This window comes from Bufo gargarizans, chromosome 5 (assembly GCF_014858855.1).
Source record: "Bufo gargarizans isolate SCDJY-AF-19 chromosome 5, ASM1485885v1, whole genome shotgun sequence".
NCBI lineage: Eukaryota > Metazoa > Chordata > Amphibia > Anura > Bufonidae > Bufo > Bufo gargarizans.
Window position 1 is genome coordinate 219,638,891 of NC_058084.1, and position 17,043 is coordinate 219,655,933.

At 44.0% G+C, this 17,043-nt stretch overlaps 1 protein-coding gene across 12 annotated transcripts in view; it reads left to right on the forward strand.

Moving 5' to 3' along the window:
- TNS3 (tensin 3) overlaps window positions 1-17,043 on the forward strand; it is a 295,492-nt gene that overhangs the window by 238,759 nt on the left and 39,690 nt on the right. For all 12 annotated transcript variants that reach the window (XM_044294880.1, XM_044294868.1, XM_044294871.1 and 9 more), the window contains 3 exons: window positions 6,882-7,048; window positions 9,610-9,733; window positions 10,544-10,606. In XM_044294880.1, the coding sequence (XP_044150815.1) occupies window positions 6,882-7,048; window positions 9,610-9,733; window positions 10,544-10,606 (354 nt within the window). The remainder of the gene's footprint in view (window positions 1-6,881; window positions 7,049-9,609; window positions 9,734-10,543; window positions 10,607-17,043) is intronic.

Genomic DNA, 17,043 nt, shown 5'->3' on the forward strand with positions numbered 1-17,043 from the left:
GAACTTTTTACAAGCTTTACTTGTTGAATCTGAAATCTCAACGTGTTATAAATGCTGGGCATTCCGGGGGGGGGGGGGGGGGGTTAAAATTGGTCTGTTTTTTTTAAATATAGCACTTGGTTGACATCTATGGGCAACTATTCCCTACTGACCACAGATATACTGGAAATGTGTCAGTTTTATATACTTTGGATGAGATTTTCTAAGCTAAATATGGGAGAGTTTTGGCTTAACTGGCAACAAAAAAATGCTTCCTGCATCTCTTGCAACAAGGGGGAGTAGCTTAGCAGGAAAGAAGCATTGCTCATAACAGACCTGTTCATGTAGTTGTTCAGCTCATGTACATCTTCCCCATGCTTGTTGTTTTTTTTTTGTTTTTTTTTTTTTTTTTTTTGGATTCCCTGGCCCATTTTCACCATGTAAACAAATCACTCTGATTTGCTCACATCCTGTATGTACAGTAGCACTTCCTGTTCCTGTATCCAACCAATCCCATGCACTCCAGCACTGCCCCTAATAACACCCAGCTAGTCTATAGCTCCTCCCACCCAGACACTAAACATTCTTCTTATCATAAAGTAATTGTGCCCATATACCTTATACGGCTGTCAAATCCTCCATACACATACACGCTGGTTTGGTTGTGCACCTATGTGCACAATGGATTTTAAATACAAGCAGATCAGGCTCTGACATTCAGAGTACCCAAACCTTCTCTCCCTATATATCAACATTCAGGCAAGACTCGACTATACATAGTATATCGTCGTCAGTTCTGCTGACCTTAATATGTGTGTGTATCTCACAGATCTGTCCAGGAAGGGGCTGATGAGGAGGATACAAGCCAATGCTTTGTGCAGTAAAGCACCACACAGGATGATAGAAACCGTGAAATTTCTGGCCTTACCTGACTGACAGATCTCTGAAAAGTCAGTACTAGAGGCAAATTATGAAAAGGCTTACTTTTTGATTATCCTTTAAGAGAAATGTAATATTTCTCCTAAAATTCCTTGAAATCTTTTTTTGTATCAAGTAGTTTTTATTAAACCGCTAACAATAGTAAAGCATATAAAACAAAATAGCCGTCTCTACCCACTGCAGGAGCAATACATGCTCTAGATGAATATACTTTGACTGGTCTTCTATCGTATTATACCCTGCTCGTATCCAGGGGTTGTGACCACCCTGCAATCCAGTCCAGGTGGTCGTGCTTGCACACTAAAGAGAAAATTGTATCTACCACCACCCAACCATTCATGCCTGAAAGTCCAAATTCTTATCAGCAAACGTCACCCACACCATCAAGGACTGCTACAAAATTACCACCCCCTGCCCCACGATCTACTGCAGTCTCATCATGTTCTCCCATGAACTGTATCTGCAGTCAGCCCACATATGGACTGCGTTGCAGCTGAAGACTTATGAGCCACCCATAGCACCCCTTAGGCTACCTGTGCATCTGCTGAGAGGTTCCAGCAGGAGCCTCCATCTCAGATTCCAGCAAAAAACAAAGGGCAAAAGAATGCTGCATGCAGCGGTACTTCATCAGGCAAAATGTCTGTTGTCTCGCCGGATCCCTACGTATGCCATTACTGTGAATAGGATCTGGCCAGTGCAGGAGGTGTTTGGTGATTCTGGTATTTCTGCTGCTATGCTGGAACAGAATACCTAAATCTAAATCTGATTGTAACTGTGCACCTAGCCTTACCTGATGAACTGCCGACTGTTGCTGCCTTTTATATAGTGTGCCATCCTTCATTGCCTATCAGGTCATACATTAAATACTGGAAAAAGTTTTGCAGCCTGCCAGGATCCAAGATGGAAACCCATCAGAGATCATCATTGTTAGCGGGTTCCATCAGGTGTTGTCATCTGTGATGTACCAGATCCGGCACTACCATGATTTTCGTTGATGTGCTGTGACAGAGCAGAACAGAGACAGTCACTAGCATAAATCGGAACAAAGCCTAGTACGCACCACTGCAGAGCAAGGGCTTATTCTTCAGATCCATTGGCGTACCGAGTTTCTGATGGGCATGCTATGCAGAGGTTTCCACCTAGCAGTGAGTCCTGTAACATCACTGGCACCAATGGGTGGTCTTTAGCGTTGCCCTAACCCGTAAAACAGCCTAGGGCAGCGCTAAAGACCGCACTTGCCCTAGCCTGTAAAACAACATAGGGCAGCGCTAAAGACCGCCCATTAGTGCCAGTGATGTCACCAGGAACATTGTTAGGCTGAAACCTCTGCTTAGCAGTGTGTCAATGTAAACTAAACAGCCCTTGCCCTTCGCGATGTAGAGCATAAAAATGGTAGGGGCTTAATAGGTGAAGAAGGGGTTATGTCCTTTAAGCAGTTAGGATAATACAACTCTCTGGAAATATGAGAACTGGCATCTGCTTTGCTGCTATAGACAACTCAGACACGGTCTTAGAACAGTTTGACTACATAGGCTACTTTCACACTGGTGTTTTGGTTTCCGTTTGTGAGATCCGTTCAGGGCTCTCACAAGCGGTCCAAAAAGGATCAGTTTTGTCCTAATGCATTCTGAATGGAAAAGGATCCGCTCGGAATGCATCAGTTTGCCTCCAGAGCGGAATGGAAGCGGACCCCAAAACGCTGCCTGCGGAGGCAAATTCATCCATCCTGACATACAATGTAAGGGTCCATTCACACGTCCGTTTTTTCTTTCCTGATCTGTTCCGTTTTTTGCGGAACAGATCAGGACCAGATCAGGACCCATTAATTTTCAATGAGTCCTGGAAAAAATCGGACAGCACAATTTGTGCTGTCCGTTTCCGTTGTTCCGTTCCGCATGTCCGTTTAAATATAAAACATGTCCTATTATGTTCCTGAAAAATCGGATCCTGGTACAATGCAAAGTCAATGGTTCCGCAAAAAACGGAAGACATTCGGATGTCATTCCGTATGTCTTCCGTTTTTTGCGGAATCCGTTCCTGGAAACACATAGCAAATTATTTTTATTTTTTTTATTTTTTTTCAAAGAAATCCAAACAACTTTATTTGATTATTGAAATATATACATGTTTCCGTTTTTTGCGGATCCGCAAAAAACGGATGACATACGGAAACATTTTCAGGAACAACGGATCCGCAAAAAACGGACCGAAATTCGGATTATAGAAAAATACTGACGTGTGAATGTAGCCTAAGTCAATGGGGACGGATCCGTTTTCACTGACACAGTATGGCACAATAGAAAACGGATCTGTCCCCCATTGACTTTATATGGTGTTCAAGATGGATCAGTTTTAGCAATGTTAGGCTACTTTCACCCTGTTTCTGGGTCAGCTTGTGAGATCAGTTTCAGGGCTCTCAGCAGTGGCCCAAAACTGATTAGTTCAGCCCCAATGCATTCTGAATGGATAAGGATCCGTTCAGAATTCATCAGTTTGGCTGCGTTTGGTCTCCGTTCCCATTTTGAGGCAGACGCCAAAACGCTGCTTGCAGCCTGACAATGCGGAACCAAACGGATCCATCCTGACTTACAATGTAAGCCAATGGGGACAGATCCGTTTTCACTGACACAATATGGTGCAATTGAAAACTTTTAATGCAAGTCAGGACGGATCCGTTTTGAACAGATACAAGCGTTTGCATTATCGGTGTGGATCTGTCTGTGCAGATACAAGATGGATCTGCACCAAACGCGAGTGTGAAAGTAGCCTTAGCTAGATGTTGGCTAAATCAGCCTATATAATGTGTGGATGTTAGAAAAATAAGGATTGGCATTTGAATTTCAGCTCTGCGATCCTTCTTTACTTGGGGACGTTTCTAGGAAAAGGCTTTCTCCCTTTTCCCTACTCAGTACCCATGTACAGAGGGACCGGGAGAGACCACAGCATTAAATACCTATGGCCAGCTTAAGGTTTTACCTTCTTATTTTTAATGGACTAAAAAAAAACTTCCTATTAAAAAACTAAAAAGGCAAATGACAGTGCCTGCTCTTAGTTTTCCTACCAAGACGTGTCTGCTTACCTGTATTCCACTTGTCCATAGAAGTTTAACAAATGATTGTTTTTGTGCCGATCTACATAGACAGATGCAAAATGACTTGTAAGATTCATTGTTCTATTGATTTTCTTTATATGGATGTGTATTCACATAGCAAGCTCACAGAAATGTTCTTGAGGAACTCCTGTTAAAAGCATTGACTTTTAATTGAAAAGCTCTGCTCATTCTCCTTAATGGAACATTTTTGTTGTCTCAAGAGTATCCTTATAGACCTACAGCCCAGGTTTCAATGTGAGTGGGGGCAGGGAACACTTACTCTAAATCTGAGTCCTAGAAGTAGTTTGGTTTATCTTTACATCCTGCATGGTACTAACTCTGTTAGTCAAATCATTTACCTCATTGAATGCAAAACCTTCTTTAGATGATGTCATTGTCTGTTTGTGATTTTAAAACAAGTTGAAAAGAATAGCGAGGTCGGGTTGCAGTGCACTGGACTAGTGTCCTGAGGACCTGCATCAGTCCAGGGCCACACACCGCTTTCTAATGGAGTAAGTGTTGGCTGGGAAAGCCTCATGAACTGTAAAATGTGATGGATTATTGAGGTTCCTGCTTGGTCACCCTTTAATTACTGTCTTAGGGAATTGACACGTGTGATTCCAAAAACTGATCATGGTTCCTGTGAGCGGGCAATTCACTGGATACAGTTAGTAGTATTCTGCAGCAGGCATCTACAAAGGGTAGATTTTTTGTGAAGAGAAACATGGGAATTGGTTCTATCTTGCCAAAATGTCTGTATGTGAATGGCCAACTCAGACTACTGTGCAAAAGCTTAAGGGTACTTTCACACTTGCGGGAGGACGGATCCGGCAGGCTGGTCTCCCTGTCGGATCCGTCCTTCCGCTGTTTCGCCGGACCGCCGCTCCGTCCCCATTGACTATAATGGGGACTGGGGCTGAGCTCCGGCGCAGCATGGCGGTGCACGGCGAAAGCCGCTGGACTAAAAGGCCCTGCATGTCCGACTTTTTAGTCCGGCGGATTTCGCCGTGCTGCGCCAATGCTCAGCCCCCGTCCCCATTATAGTCAATGGGGACGGAGCGGCAGTCCGGCGAAACAGCGGAAGGACTGATCCGACAGGGAGACCAGCCTGCCGGATCCGTCCTGACGCAAGTGTGAAAGTACCCTTAAGCTTTTGCACAGTAGTCTGAGTTGGCCATTCACATACAGATACAGTACTGAGTGAAGGAGGCGCGCTTGCGAGCTCCTTCCTCAGTGCGCCTGCACCGATTACGTCACACTACACCCGGAAGAGAAGACTGACGATTATCGCTGATGCCGACAGTCTTCTCTTCCGGGTGTAGTGTGACGTAATTGGAGCAGGCGCACTGAGGAAGGAGCTGGCAAGCGTGCATCATTCACTCAGTACGCTGCGCCAATCAAGGAACGTTATGGCGCAGGCACAGGAATTCAGCAGCAGACGGGGCCAACGGGAGGAGGAGGAGAGCTCTCGCTGGCCCTGTCTATCAAGAGATGCGGTGTGTCTAGAAGCGGCAGATGCGGCGGCTACCAGCAAGTACACGCCCCCAACTTGCTGGTAGTGAAGAAATTTGCATATGATAAAAGTATGATTTTTACAAGAAATAAGCCACGACAAAGGTAGGACATGTATGGTTGCACTCAGCTGACATTAGCAAATAGCTAATGAAAATTGCACAAGGGGAGGTGACAGAAGCCCTTTAAAGGGATTCTGTCACCTCCCCTCAGCCAAAAAACGATTTAAAAGCAGCCATGCAGCACAGCTTACCTGGATTAGGCTGTGCTCTTTTATCCTGAAATCCGTCCAGCAGTTACTTCAAAAAACGACTTTGATCAATAAGGAAATGCGTCCTGAAGGTGCCCAGAGGGGCGTTTTTTTCTTCCTAGTGAGCCCAGTACCGCCCCTCTTTCAGTGCCCAGTCCGCCTTCCTTGTATTTTCTAACCGCCGCCCCCAGCCTGCCACAGCCTCCCCTCCCTCTCCTCCCCCTCCCTCACGCCGAACGAAGTCTCGCACAGGCGCAGTACCCACTGAGGGCTGCGCCTGTGCGATCATCAGGAGACTGAGGGCGGCAGCTTCATCTTCGTCACTGGGCATGCGCCGAGCCCAGTGACGTCCGATGCTCGCTCTTCCCTGACTGACTGAGGGAAGAGCGAGCATCGGACGTCACTGGGCTCGGCGCATGCCCAGTGACGAAGATGAAGCTGCCGCCCTCAGTCTCCTGATGATCGCACAGGCGCAGCCCTCAGTGGGTACTGCGCCTGTGCGAGACTTCGTTCGGCGTGAGGGAGGGGGAGGAGAGGGAGGGGAGGCTGTGGCAGGCTGGGGGCGGCGGTTAGAAAATACAAGGAAGGCGGGCTGGGCACTGAAAGAGGGGCGGTACTGGGCTCACTAGGAAGAAAAAAACGCCCCTCTGGGCACCTTCAGGACGCATTTCCTTATTGATCAAAGTCGTTTTTTGAAGTAACTGCTGGACGGATTTCAGGATAAAAGAGCACAGCCTAATCCAGGTAAGCTGTGCTGCATGGCTGCTTTTAAATCGTTTTTTGGCTGAGGGGAGGTGACAGAATCCCTTTAAACTATTTTTGATGCTGACAAACTAGGAAACTGTATGTAGGAAGAATGATGGTAGTAATGATCATTCATTCCCATACTGCATTTAAATGCAGCTATCAAGAAGGCAATGATTGGGAATTAATTTTGCGTTCCTGATCATTGTATGCTCTGTCAGCCCATGTAAAAAGACCCCAAGATCGGTCTGATTGGTTAGAAATCTATGTAGGAACTCTACTTTTGGCCTTTAAGGAGCACAACAGATTGTGCAATTCTATGTTTCATACACAACAACTAATTCTAATATTTGTTTGTTCTCACAGGCTCACAAAACAGCAGTTCATTAACCAGAGCCAGAAAGCTTAGTTTTGGTCAATATGACAATGATGCTGCAGATCCACAATGTAACAGATATGAATGGAAGAGATCTCCAGAGCAAGATTCTGCACCCAAGTCATTTGCTGCCATGGGGCAGTCACAGTCCAAAGAGGTAATGCCGATATGTTTACAAGAGGGTGCACCATGTCTAAGGGCCCTTTTTATATGGCCTGTTGATTGTGCCAATCATTGAGAACATTCACACTTGTACAAATGCTCGTTCCCAATAATTGGCCTGTGTAACGGTGCCATAGATTACCAGACAAACAAGAAAATGCTGGTCTATTGGGTTATCGCGTACAACCGTGTGTACCCTGGATGTGTTCTGCTGACACTTTGCAAACTGAATGGGTGATGAACGATTGTAATAGACATTATTCATCCCAATTCATTTTGCATCAAATGTGTCAAATGAAAGGTACTCTAAACTAGCGGAAATCGAACTGATTATCGTCAGTCTCCACTTTTTGCTGGCCGTGCATTGGGTAGTAAGTATAGGAGGACCCTTACTGAATCCAGATTGAGGAATGGTTTTATCTGCATGGTGTGCTTGTTTAGTCACATTGTTGCCCAGGTCAAACTGAGGCGGATTATCTGTTTGGCCAGACAAAATTAGTGGTTTAGTAGAGGAACTATAAAACAAAAAAGGCTAAACAACAGTGAGCTTGCGCAAAGTGGTTTGGTGCATTGTTCCATACACTTACCGGCATTGGCCAGAAAAAAATCAGACCTAACAGAGATGACTTAAAGGGATTCTGTCACCAGGATTAACGCTATAGCAATATTTATATGTGCCCATCAGTCTCCTTGCTGTGTTTAAAATGATCCCACTGTTACTGCTCTGTGTGTGTTAGATTCTTATAAAAAACGATCGGATTGATATGTAAATTACCTTGGTCAGGAGCCCAAGGGGTTGTCCCACATCTGTTGGAGCCCAGCCGTGCCCATCCATCCGGAGCCCAGCACCGCCTACCACTTAATTTATTCACTCCACTTGCCCTGACGTAATTTCTTCTCAGTTCCGTAGTCTTGCACAGGCGCAGTGGACACTGTAGTCTGCGCTCGTGTTGACTACTGGCACCGGCTTCGAGAAGCGCCGGCTCCCTTTTCCGGTGCCAGTGTGGTGCGCAGGGAGCTGGCGCATGCGCTGTTGACTTGCCGAAGCCAGTGCCAGTAGTCCACACGAGCGAAGACTACAGTGCTGTCCACTGCACCTGTGCGAGACTACGGCACTGAGAAGAAATTACGTCAGAGCAAGTGGAGTGAATAAATTAAGTGGTAGGCGGTGCTGGGCTCCGGATGGATGGGCACGGCTGGGCTCCAACAGATGTGGGACAACCCCTTGGGCTCCTGACCAAGGTAATTTACATATCAATCAGATCGTTTTTTATAAGAATCTAACACACACAGAGCAATAACAGTGGGATCATTTTAAACACAGCAAGGAGACTGATGGGCACATATAGATATCGCTATAGCGTTAATCCTGGTGACAGAATCCCTTTAACTAAGGACAAGTCCGCACTTCAGTTATTTGTTCAGTTATTTCGAACAGTTATTGTGAGCCAAAACCAGGTGTGGGTCTAAAGCACAGAACATTACACCTGATCTCTGAGTAGGCTTTACTACTGGTGTTCACTCAATAAGTGTTGGAAATAACTGACCAAATAACTGTGTGAACTGGGCCTAATATGGCTGTGATTGCATTTTTGCTTTTACATTTCTAGGTGGAGTAATTAACTACTGAATAATTAACAACATTGTGTACACATATATAGACGCAGAACCACAGACAAATACACATCTTGAAACATTCAGGTACACTCGCACACATCCATTCACGCTCCCATATGTATAGAATGCATATATACTACAGACATAAAAACATACACATAAGTACAGTATATGAATTAAAATGCTTGAATGAAACCAATACTTGCAGATTGTCTGTTCTCCCTGTGTTTGTGTGGGTTTCCTGGTAGTTAGGTTTTTTACCCAGTCAAAAACACATTCCCCTCCTTTGAAATTTGCCTAAAGCCACTTTCACACAGCAGTATTTCACATCAGTATAATGTCATCCTAAAAGGTATAATGGAAATATGTGTTCCTCTTCTGTGTTTGGATCCACCCCTAGTTTTGGCTTAGAAATATTGATGCAAAATGCTTTCATGTAAACACGGGCAATCCAATTCTTAGGGCTCATTGAAACTAAAAGGGCTCCATGCTGCGGATGCGGACCCATGAATTTGAATGGGTCCTCGATCTTCAAGATATGGCAAAAGATAGGACATATCCTATATTTTGCGGAGCAGAGGCAAAGATTGGAAACACTACAAACTGCTTCCGTGGGCTTTCAGGTCCGTGCCTCCACGCCGCAAAAGATAAGACATGTCCTATCTTTTGCCGTATCTTGCGGATAGTGGACCCATTCACGTCAATGGTTCCACAGCATTGCTGACTGCTATTGGCAAGGAGCCCTTAGAAATGGTGGGTCCCCAGTGTACAAACACCCACCCATTGGTCAGACTTTTGGGCCATTAAGTAAAAAGGCCCCTATAAAGTCAGTGTCGCACTACCACTCCAAGTATGAGTTGAGAATTTCCCCCGCATATAATGTATGTTAAGGCTGCAGCTGATATCTCTTACGACTATTTTCCATGTGTTTACTTATAGGATACATTTTACAGATACCAGGGGGATGTTGACGAAGTAGATAACATCTTCAGTTGTTCAAAACATGGTGGCGAAGTTGTTCCACCGACACCAGCTTTCCCTATTTCACCAGAAACTCCGTATGGTGAGTATAAGTTTCTTGAGTATCTGCATCAAGGACTCCTATACAGAATTTGGGGGTTGTTTGTCAAAGGCCGGTGTTTTACAGAGGATACACTTAATTTATGGCAAGGTACAGATCTGGTCATAAAATAGGCGCACCCTCCGCCAGTCCATGCGCTTATATTGAAATCAAGCCAGCGGCTGGAGTAGGTTTCAATCGTCATTTACCCCAGGAAACTGGCGTAAATGTTAGTGAATTTGCTGGGGCTGATGGCCCTGCCCCACCTCCACACCACTTCTGCCACTCCGCAGTGTTGAAGGTGGCATAACAAAATCTGTGCAGCTAAATTTAGGTGCAGGGGTACTGAAAATGTTGTAAAATGGGTGACTTTTTTACATCAGAAACTGTCGTAGAAGTAAGGCTACTTTCACATCTGTGCTTTGCATTCCCTTTTTGAGATCTGGCAGAGGATCTCAAAACCAGAGTAAAATTCTTACGTTTTGTTCGCGTGCATTGTCAAGGGGGCAGAACAGATCAGGATGCATTCCGTTACGGTTTATTCAGATTTTTTGACTGGACACAAAACCCCTGCAAGCTGCTGTTTTGTGTCCGGTCTGTGAAGCCGAACAAACTGGATCCCTGGAAAAAATAAAAATAAAATGATCCGTTACTCATTGACCCAGTTTGTAGTAAATCGAACGGAAGCATTTTGCTCTAGTTTTGAGATCCTCCGTTGTATCTTAGTACAAAGCGCAGATGTGAAAGTAGGCCTAATCATACATGACCCCCAGTAACTGTAAAGTGAAGGTAAACTTGTTTTTTGCTTTTCAGTGCGTACACCTCCAAACTACTCTCAGATGACTGAGGCAGAACATCAGTTCTACAGCCCTTCTGGTATGTGTACGGCAGGGTGTGGTAAGAAAGCATGAGAGTGTTGTAATGGTGGCATAACGTGAAATGTAGAAATATCAGTGTCCTAAGACAATGGCGTCTGACTGTCGTGATGCCCCTGGCCTAGAAGGCGCTGTAAGCGTTATACAGGTATGTGAGACCATCTGATCTGGGTTTCAGGTGGCATCACCTAAACAATAAAGCACATTGTGGATTAAGAGGGCATTATTATCCTGAGGTTTAATATTTAAAGGACACATAGTATCGTGTTTCTATGAATACTATCAGACATGTTACATTCGCATGGATTTCCTCAGTACCGAGAACTCGTGTATATGTGTGGCACATGCATCATTAATCAAGCTGTAAATTAAAGCGATGGTGTTTCCTTCTGTTCATAGTGTGCTGTCACTGTAAATCTACGTATTTTGTAGCCTGTGGTATCCCAGTGCCCTTGTCATTTACGCCACAACTTCATTATCTAATGGGATCTCCTATAGTTATAGTGCTTTTAGTTTAAGTACTGGGCTGCCATCATTACTGCTATGGGAGGCTATATGTAGGAAATCCATATTCATATATGTTTTTGCTGTCCTGACCCATTCAATAGAAACATGAAAATTCTGAGCTGTTACAAATCCGGTAGCACTGATGCATTGCTATACGTTTAATGGGCCTTGTATTTGTGTCTTACAAAGTAAAGCCGCTCCATTTCCCCCACACATCCTTTTTGTTGCTTTGCTTCCCTGAAGTTGACAAAAGAACAATCTGTAGAGGAAATGTATTGTCAGGCACCACCAAGTGTTTTCCTGGACGATGACTACTAAAATAATAATGGCACCCTGAGTCGTATGGATGTAGCTCAGGTTCCTGGTTTTATTTTGACTAAAACATCTCCACTTGTAGGTTTCACATGATGTGTGGTAAGAAGAATCCTAGTCTTTATCGTATTGGATTTCTGCATTAACTGGCTGCAGCTCTGCAGCAATTGTACGGTGATATATCTGTCTACAGGGTGTATCTGGTATTGCAACTCCTCTCCATTGACGTGAATGGAGCTGAGCTGCAGGATTACCCATAACTTATGGACCCGACGTGGGGCTATTTTTGTCAGAAATAGTAATGTTTTCCTAATCCTGGATAACCCCTTTACATTGTTTGCATGTGTTCATGTTTACATGAGAGCTATAGATTGGATTATGGTCATCAGAACTAAACATGGCAGTCATAAGTATGGGATCTGGATGTGTTAGTTTGTACAACATGCACAATATGCTGGGTACAATTTTATTGTAATAATACATGGATTATATGCTATAAGCTACTCTATACATTCAATTTCATTTGACGATATACAGTAGACAGAATATTTTACGGACACTCAAGCTACCTGTATAATGAGGACATCTCCAGTAGTTATGCCACATCCATTACAATGCTTAGCAGAACCCAGCAGACGGTGCATGCTTGTGTATACTTTTGGGTTGCATTGCTATAATTTTCTGAATTCAGATGAAGGATGTGGCCTTTGCCCTGCAGCACAGTCGGCCCATTGGAAAATGTGGAATGGGAGCATGAGAAACAATGTGCTGTGTGTATGTGAGCTGGTTAGGGAGCAGGACTCTGAGGCGGAGTTCTGGTGGACTATGCGCAGGGAGATCTCTGGCTGGCAGGGACAGCAGGCAGCAGCTCCAGACAATTGCTGAATTCTTTTCCAGCTGCCCACAGTAAACTCCTCTGCTGGGTTGAACACGGGCTTGTACTACCCTTCCCCTTCTAATAGCTGATTAGATGAATATCCTTTGCTAGAATGTTTGTTTCCAACTGGTCAATGGGTGGAGGACATCCAAGAAACTTCACTATAAAGTGGAAGAGCTCCTCAGCAGGAACGGTCACTGCCAGAAGAGCCGCTTATTGAGCTTTAGAATTCCTGTGACTTTTATCGTTGAGGAAAAGTTACGGATTTGCTGGATTCTTCTCGAGTCGTTTGCTAAGCTGCACATGACCTGTCTGCTTCATTTGGTAGGTTTGTGTCCTTGCACTTCCTTTACGCTGTTTCATGGATTGATTACATTCCTGCAGAATGTGATGGATGTGTACGTCTGTGTGTGGGGTTGTTTTGTGAAATGTGATGTATGACATGTAGAATCAAGATAGTTGACCCTGGTAGAATATTTGTGTCTTCATTGTTGGCCATGGACCTTGATGCAGGATTCCATGGCTGCACTTATGATGTTAAGCATTGTATCTTTTACATCTCTGTGTATCAAGAGATAACAATACATCATATCACTGTTACTTTTGAACTTGCTTTTCTGCTGGCCTCACCATTTTTGGGTGAGATAATGTAAGGACACTGTCCTTAACAGCTGTTACAAAGCAGCTTTATTTGTCATGGGGAGGGCTATAAGTCAAGTCATTGTCACCCAGCAACTGTAGGAGATGCCCCAACAGCTGACAGCATTCCACAAAAAAGCAGGCCTGGCTTAAGTCAACAGTCTTTAATTTAGAGTTTGAGATAAAAGCAGTACTTTATGAAATATGAAGCAAAGCTTGTTTAAACAAAAGTTCTATATTTGTTATCAGTTAAAACATGTCCTATTGAGCACTGTTACAATTCATGGAGGTCATTTTTAAGTGAAAAAAAGGCCATTAAAGTTAGACCGTTTTGACGTTTTTAACAGCTGTGAATATAGCCTGCATTGTAGTACATAAGATTAACAAAAAATAATCTGCATCAAGAATATCTTCAGCGCTGTTAAAATAATAGGAGTAGAAACCGAGGCTTCTCTGGTCACAGTTAGGACCATACAGTAAAGGGAGTCTGTCAGTAGGTGTATGCTACCTGAACTGAGGGGGAACCAAAGCTCATGAATACCAAGGACTGCCCTGCAATTGCACATTATTGTGGAGACTACAGCTCCAGCTGCTGGGGATAGAGTGTGATACAAAAATTACATCGGTATATCTATCTATCTATCATATTCCCTTTTAAATTGGCCAAATAAAATCCTCTGACATGTCTGAAATCCCCCTTGTAATAACAAGTCTGGTCCATCTCTTTTTTTATGACTCTATGGTGTGCCCTTTCTTTATTATTCCTTCTATAAGTTATGAATTACTAGCACTTTGTTGTGAAGGTCCAGATGGGTGTTACTAGTTGGGGGGGGGGGGGGGCGCCATCTCCCTGCACAGTTTGATACTATCCAGGCAGTGCTGCCAGTCTGTGCAGAGCCTCCCACCCAAACTTGGAACACTCCTCTGGACCTTCATTGCAAACTGCTAGTAATTAATGAATTGATTGTTTCTAGCAGGAATAATAAAGGATTGACATATCATAGACTACAAAAAGAGATGCTCCAGAATTGTTATTATATGGGGAAGGCAAAAAACTGGCATGTAAGGAGAGGTGACAAGTAGTGTTGCGCGAACTTGTGGTTTCAAGTTCGGCATACAAGGTTCGGGTTATCTAAGAATTTCTTTATGAATTCTGCTACCACGGATCATAACTGCAACTGAAAATCATTTCCATTCGTCTGAATCGGGGTTGTTTTGACTGGAAATACATGGATTTCTGCAAGTTCCATTCAGAGGAATAGAACCGATTTCCAGCGCAGACATTTTCTGTAACAAAATCTTCTGTGTATGAAGGCCCCCTTAGGCCCCTTGCAGACGAGCCGGATTCAGCCCGGATGCGTTGCGGGAAACCCGTGCGAGTTCGCATGCAATGTGTCTGCGATTGCGTTGTTCAGTTTTTTTCCACGCGAGTGCAAAGCGTTTTAATCAACTGAATGTTGATACCCAAGACCTGCAGTTTGGGTTTGGGTTCGGTGTTCTGTAGATTTTATTATTTTCCATTATATACTGCAAAAGGACCTGTGCTGACGTCACAGCGTGGTGAGCGCAATGACGTCAGCGCAGGTCGTTTTCCAGGTCCTGCAAGAAGCCCATAACTGCTGCGCGAACAAGTGGATGAGGTGAGTAATTTTTTTTTTATTTTTTTTTAACATTTTAGTAAGCATTCTGTATTAAGAATGCTATTATCTTCCATTATAACCATGTTATAATGGAAAATAATAAAGTAAATGGACTTTAATGGGGTCCCGGGGCTCATCCCTATTTATTAACATCATCTTCTTAGCAACCGTCTGTGAAAATCGCATTGCATCTGCACTTGCTGGCGGATGCAATGCGATTTTCACGCAGCCCCATTCACTTCTATGGGGTCTGTGTTGTGTGAAAAATGCTGAATATAGAACATGCAGCGATTTTCACGCAACGCACAAGTGATGCGTAAAAAAAACATCGGTCATGTACACAGCCCCATTGAAATGAATGGGTCTGGATTCAGTGCGGGTGCAATGCATTCACATCATGCATTGCACCCGCGCGTGTGAAAGGGGCCTTAGACTCCTATAGCTTTGTGATCCTATTCTCAGGCATAGAAGTTTGAACAGGAAATCTACTGGCAGGCGACACATACTACAGGGAACAGTACACAAATCCTCACAATGGCCGTTAGCATAGCATTTATGTCTATGAAAATCTTATTGTTACTACTGTGCATTTAACATTTTTGTGGAGATGCATTTCCATTTTACATATGTCCAAACTTGCACATTATTAGGGTTCACTTGCTGGTATCTCAAAGGTTAATGTTTTTTTTTTCAGTCTGACTTCCTAGGGATATCCTCAATTTATTGGGTGAGAACAGGCTAACCTTCAGCTAAAGGGGAACTTTACAAAGAACCATATATAAAGTTCCCTGGTGTAAGATGTGGCAGAATTATTCAGAGGGGCATGCCTCCTAATTTTGATGTATTGTGGGAGGTCTGTGTGCCAGAAGCTTCTGGGTGTAAGTTATAAGGCCCAACAGAGTTAAACGGGTTTTGCAGGTTCAGAGCTGAACCCCTGTAGTTTTTAGACAAGCAGCAGGAGGACCGGACTAGCACTGCGGAAAAGGAGAAAGGAATGAGTAGAACAGGTTTTTTGTCTTAAGTAGGTTGCTGGAGGTCTTGTCCAAGATTTTAACTATCTCAGACAATCTCTTTAATCTCATAACCAGGGTTGGATCATTACAAGAACTAATCCCTGTTTGACTCATGTTCGCCAGGGGCCCCAGTAGATGGACCCCCTTCGGTAAGGCATAAGCCACATAGCAACCAATCAAATCTCTTAGGTGCCCTTCCACCCGTTGATAGTGTATGAGTGTTGACATGTGGTACTGTAATTCCTCAGCATTGTGATGGAATTGAAATCGTAGTCACAAGGTACAAAAGTGGGGCCCCAAAGTAAAAATTTAAGGATCACACACAGCAGTTTCTTTGTTTTACGCAGACCTGAAGACTGGTTATCCCTAAAGTTTTCACCTACAGGTACTTACACATTGAGGCAGTCAAAGATGGTTAAATTGAACATGTTATTGAAGAGTGTAAAGGCACTCAAAGCTTCTTAAGCTGGCCATGCTAACGGTCTGTAACCATGGATGCTTTTCAGAGCATGCAGGTGTCCTGTCTTGAAGGGGGAATGGGGAGCAAGTCACTGCCAGACACTTCTGGCAGCAGCTTATCTCTCCGGGATCTGAAGGACTGGGCGGTTCAACTGCTCAGTCATTGTCTCTACCAACATCTGTCAACAGTGGAAAGGCAGGAGGCCCTCATACACACTACATGGTCGATCAGGCCCTCTGAATTAGGTGTAAGGATGGAATGTATCCAATGTGTATGGTTGTTGTGATCTGGAGGCTGATGGCTGCCAGACCCAGTGATCACACAGTTTTTATATGCTTGATTTTCATATTCTAGAAGTATTTCAGTAGAAAAAAAAACTTTTAAAGGGGTTGTCCATCCCTTTTTAAGTAATGGCCTATTCTAAGCATAGGCCTCCACTAACTGATTGGTGGGATTAGCTGTTCTGTATAGCTCTATCTGTGCAAGTCAGCGATGATGGAACTACACAGCCCTGTCAACATCGTAGTGGACAGTGCTTGCAACTGCAGTGCTACTCCCATTGAAGTGAATGGGAGCAATGCCGCTGTGAGGAGAACTGTCCGCTACAATGTTGACTGTGCAGAGTAGTTCTAGTGACAGAGCTACAGGGAACAGCTGATTAGAGAGGTGTTGGACCCCTGCTGATCAGCAGGCTGAAAAGCCCCTTTAAGATCAATATGCTTTTTTGCAGGAAATCAGAGATGTTAGAAAAAGTACCACAGCTTAGTGTTGTATACTGCTGCAAAAATATTCTTAGTTCATTTTTATGAACACAAAGAACAGAGGATGATAGTGTCCCATTAACAGTTAAGTACATTTAAGGAGTGTAAAGTTACTTAGCACCAGAAGATCTGGAATGTGTGGAATGTGGCTGCTTAATTGAGAACGCTCTTGCTTTGAGTGGCCTCTTAGTATTGGTATTTGTGTGAGTAGTGATACAAGTCTGTCATA